Here is a 5233-nt window from a genome sequence, read left to right as displayed (position 1 = left end):
AGATATTTGTTTTCCACTTTTTAAGTGATTTTCCAGAGCTCGTGCTAAACACGTCTGCACTCTCCAAGTAAAATAATAACTCTTGAGAAGAATATGACTGAGTCTTTTTTGAAACGTAATTACCAAAAACGTTTAAAAAAATGTCTAGAAAACCCAAAGCATCGCAAACTCAAAAATAATAACACTCATTTTAAATACCAGTAGAACAAAATTAATGAAATAATTTTAATTAAAAACTGCTGTCTATGCATATTAAATATTTAAGATGATACGTTGATCGTGTACAAAAATGTATTAGTACTAGTTTGTAAAAAAAAATCCAGAAAATCGAAAATTTGTTGTCTTTGCCACTGACGGTGAAAGTTTTAAAAAATGTAAGCTCCCTGTTTATTACACTTTGTGCTTCTGTGTACAAATAGGCAAACCTGTGAGGAGAAACAGAGATAGCATTGGTTAAATATATTTAATATCAATAAACGTTCGTTATCTGCGATAAGTAATTTCAGGACTAGAGTTATCATCATAATATGACAGAGACGAAAAATAATATATCATCACATTAATTTTGCCAAAATAATATATGCGGCATGTGTTAATAATACATGTATGTATAATATTTTATGCAATGCAGTTTCAATTCCTAAGAATGTTCTACTGAAATGCCGGACAGTTCTGGGACAGTTATGGTAAGTGTAACTTTTTTTATTTGTGTAAAATAACAAAAATTAGTTTCGGCATTTACAATCATCAACACTAATGAAATACGAGGAGACCTTTAATCAAATGTATAAAAATATTATCGACATTAGAAAATATTTAAGAAGTGGCTGCCGCATATTTTATTTTCACGGTAAATAATAAATAGACAAACATATTAAATAATTCTCAACATACCTATTTTAAGAAGATCCCTTCGCAGCAAGTCCTAGATATAATAAACAATCAATAGAAATTTTTTAAGTAGTAATATCTGATTTACATACCATATGTACGATCGCATGCAGGCTTTTACCCGGGTCTAACACAAACTTTCAGTTGTATGATATAATCGTCCGAATCTACAAAATTTAAATCGTAAATTTAAAAAAAAACATGTTTTGCAACAGAAAGTTTCACCCAGCCTTAAAACCTTAAATGTATAAAACCTTTTTTTTTATTAAAACCGCTTAAACTTATTATAGATCATTTCCAAAACGCATTAGTATAAGTTAGTAAAACAAAACGAAGAAAATTTGACATATTTTAACTTGCAACTGGCTTTGAAAGTTAAAAAAATGTAGTCCTTGTTTGTTACACTTCTGAAAACAAATCGGCAAACCTGTAAAGACAATCAAAAATAGCATTTGTTAAATATATTTAATATCTTTAAATGCTCGATATCGCAGATCGATTGTTAATTTCAGGACGAAAAACAACATGCCATCACAATAATCGCAAAAATATGCCACATTTTTGAAAAATTTCGTGCAATGCAGTTTAAATATTTCTAAATAATTAAGCTGTGTTGTCCCCTATGGGAAGCAAAACAAACATATTTTGAAAAAGAAATCAAAATTAATGATTCGGCGATTAAAATAAACAATAGGGAAAAGAAAAAAATATAATAATTAAATCAAAATGATTTCTTTTTTTTTAATAACTAAAATAGATTTGGAAATTTGCAAACAGTATCCAATCAATAAAGGCCAGCTTGTTATGCTCAAAATAAAATTATAAAATTAAACTCAATCTCAAGTCACAATGAGACCTTTAATGAAATGCAGAGTTATCGAATAGATCTTGGAAAATATTTTAGATATTGTTGCCGCATATTTTAGTTTTATGTTAAATATTATATTAAATATTTTTAACATACCTAGAGTCCTTGACTTCTCCTTTTATTTTAAGTATATCCCTTCAGGGCAATTGCTAAATATAATAAACAATAAAGGATTAACTAGTAGTTTCTGATATACATACCACATGTACCGACAGAAAACTGTTGTGCACACACAAAAGACCTATAATATGCAAAAATTTCCCCAGAGGCCCAGGGCCGAACACAAAAACCCTCAAAATTAGGTTATGCCATTTGTAGAGTAATGTATTTTATCTCTGAATGCAATACATTAAAAAATATGCATATCATATCCACTTTAGACAGCTTCCTGTACTGGAGGCTCATAACCTTCTGGGCGGTCGATCACCGCTCCCTCGGTGGACACAGCGGCTTCGACAGATTTTCCACCACCGTCACCATGCAACTCCAACAGCTTTGAGACATCGAAACGTGGCTTCTTCAATACCTTGACTTTGCGGATGTAAACATCATGCAAAGGATATATACGCTGGCAACTTTTTTCAATATCTTTAGCAATCGAGTCTAAAGCCAATTTGTTGACAAGCTGCTTCAGATCGGCACCACTGACTTCGTTAGTAATAATGTCAGTCATTCGGGCGCGAATCTTGCGGACTTGCGACTGTTGAGCATAGCATGTTTTGCGCTGAGACTGCTGATCCTTGGCGGTAAATCCGATGCAGAACACTCGCAAGAGGTACCCATCGACGGTTTTAGCTTCAACAATAGCTTCAATAAGTGTTTGCCACTTTTTCACCATGGACCTACCAAATATACAAATATTTCAGTAAGCAGTTACATTATGAAGGAAGGAACATAATGGTCCATACTTATCAGACAATTACCTGTACTTGTCAGTAGTTAGATCCATGCCATGGAAATTACAGAGTACATTTCGGTCTTGAACATCTTCGGCAATTAGGCGGAACTTGCGAAAAGAACGTTCTGGATCAATATCCTTTTGCAAGTCTGCCAAAGACACTTCGAAAACGCGACCCTTTAGATAATCGGACGCAATTCTCTGGCCTTGAGTGCGGTTGACAAGCGTTTTACCGATTTGACGGGTTTGAAACATATTCGGAGCTTTAACATCGTACCAGTCCTTGCGAGAAAACGGGTCCACTACCTTCTTTTTGCCACCCTTCTTGCCACCTTTGGAAAGACCTTTATTTTTGCCGACTGCCATGTTCAATGAATAAACCGGAAAAGGTCGAGTCACGTTGACTGTAGTTGTCAAAAGGAGGAAATAAGTGTTGGGTAATGTCAATGGTGTCAAATGTTTATTTAAGGCCCTTATGCACTAAGCAATTTATGACTTATATTGTGTGAACGGAAGAGCCAATTCTCAACAAACAGTTTTTTTGCCTTCCCAATATACTCCATTTAAACGGTCAGCCGCTTAATGCCCTCTTCCCATGGAGTCCATCCGTCTGGAACGGTTGGGATTTTTGACATATGTGAAACTCCGATTCCCACAGAGCACATCCACCATCCGATAACAGCTGATCTGAACAGCTGAGGCTCTTCATTTTAGCCCGTTGCATTTTGCACAACATTTAAGATGAGCACAACAGCGTTATATATGATACGTGGTGACAGACTGCAAGCGAGCAACCAAATCGAACTAATATGTCTACAGATTTTTGCCAGCCTGCAGAAAAAATAAAAACAGCTATTGACCAACAAATCAAGTTCATTAAATATACATATTCTCCAAGGTGTTCTGATCCATGTTGTGAGTACGGTATGCGCCTAGGAAAGAGTGGAGAAACTCTTTATTCTGCAACGCGGATGGATCAGTAATTAATTAATTATTACAAGTATAAACAGCATATTTTGATTTGGCTCCTTACTTTTCGAAAAGTTACCAGACACTTTATTTTTTAAATTTACGTAGTGAATGTTTCAATTTTCACTGTCAAGAAGAAGAACTCAGAGTTGCACCGAAAAACATCACCTAATGCTGCAGAGTGCAACACGGACTGAGCAGTAATTAATTAATTATTACAACTATAATCACCATTTTTTTAATTGGCGCCTTCCTTTTTCAAAAGTATAGCGCCATTATTTTTTTAAATTTTCGTAGTGAATGTTTCAATATTCACTGTCTTTAAGAAGAATTCAGAGTTGCACCGAAAAAACATCGCCTAACTATCACACAAAAAAGTCCGTCAAATTTGGATAGGGAACTAACTTGGAATATTCGGAACGGCAAAACCTTATGGACCACCCTTTCAACGGATGGTGGATGGATCTCTGTGGGAAGACGGCATATATGGGAATTTTCTTAAGCCTAGTACTCAGATCGAAAAACGAGTTCGCCTGCGGAAAAACTTTAAGCATTCCAGTGTGACCAAAATTTCGAGAGTTCATCAGAATTAAGCGAGCTGTGGTCGTACTATAAGTCAGCTGGGCTTTTGACAAGCAGTTAAAATTCAAATATCGTATTTGCGGGAAAGCGCCTTTAAAAGATATTATCAACTACCTTGGCAAGACAAAACTGCCGCTGTACAAAGATATTAAAAACTATACAATTTAAATTTAATAGTTGTTATTTTTTTAATTTACTGATAATTATTTGCTAATTTAAAGTTTATAGCTGCTGTGACAGGAGGCACCTCAGATAGTATTAATGTTATTTTGTCCTCACATGTAAACTCCTGCAATCGACTTTTGTGAGTTTTTGAGTTTTTCCCTCCATTTCTTATAATGTTCAGTGATAAGCGCACGCCAAAAGATTAAATTTTGTAATCTTTTCGCTAGGGTTCACCCAAAGTTCATTTCCGCAGAATGGCAACGCTATGCTATTTCGCAGTATTTTTTCCGTCGATCTGAGGACCAAGGTGAAAAAAGACGTTGACGAAAAGTGAACGCCAGCTGTTTGCCTCTCGCTCTATCTCATGAGCGGTCAGTTTTTGTCGATCTGAGTACTAGGCTTAAACAAAAAAAACGTATTTCTCAATTAATCCAATTAATCCGCTGGAATTAAATGCAGTGCTTGTTAAGGTAAAAATTAATGATATTATTTCTGTTAGCAAAATTAACTATGGACGCTGCAAGGCTGAGTGCAGATCAGCGATGGCAGCAAATAACATTTTATCTTCCGACTTAAACAATAACGGCTATGAACCCAAAATATTTAAGTAATTTATTTTTAAAATGAGTATTATTTATATTATTCCCCCGCAATTTTCTGAAGCTGAGCTCAAAGAGTATATTTCCTCACCAGTCTTTCGAAGTCATTCGTGTAAAGGAAAATAAAGAGAACTTTATTAACACGACAAGAGTAAAAATCTTATTTAATGGAGCGCAAATCCCAAATGAAATTGTGTTTTTGTACACAAAAGTTAAAGTAAGTCCGTACGTGCCGTTTAGTAAGTGTTTCAGTGTTCCAAA

General features: G+C 34.8%; 1 protein-coding gene across 1 annotated transcript; it reads right to left on the bottom strand.

The window, feature by feature from the left end:
• Positions 1-2057: 2057 nt before the first annotated feature.
• On the bottom strand, positions 2058-3076 carry LOC108043636 (40S ribosomal protein S3a). Its single transcript, XM_017122418.1, has 2 exons — positions 2683-3076; positions 2058-2601 (listed from the first exon to the last, which is right to left on the bottom strand). The coding sequence occupies exons 1-2, from the start codon at positions 3021-3023 to the stop codon at positions 2136-2138; spliced, it is 807 nt and encodes a 268-aa protein (XP_016977907.1). The 5' UTR covers positions 3024-3076; the 3' UTR covers positions 2058-2135.
• Positions 3077-5233: the final 2157 nt, after the last annotated feature.

The sequence above is a fragment of the Drosophila rhopaloa genome, unplaced genomic scaffold, assembly GCF_018152115.1.
Source record: "Drosophila rhopaloa isolate 14029-0021.01 unplaced genomic scaffold, ASM1815211v1 contig_203, whole genome shotgun sequence".
In the NCBI taxonomy this organism is placed as follows: Eukaryota; Metazoa; Arthropoda; class Insecta; order Diptera; family Drosophilidae; genus Drosophila; species Drosophila rhopaloa.
Note: the sequence above shows the minus strand (reverse complement) of the source record. Positions and strands in the feature narration are given on the sequence as shown.

Excerpts from the sequence above, each read along its gene's own strand:
- LOC108043636 (XM_017122418.1), bottom strand. The coding sequence starts at position 3,023 with ATGGCAGTCGGCAAAAATAAAGGTCTTTCCAAAGGTGGCAAGAAGGGT. Across the intron at positions 2,602-2,682 it reads CTAACTACTGACAAGTACAG|GTCCATGGTGAAAAAGTGGC; the intron begins GTAATTGTCTGA and ends TATATTTGGTAG.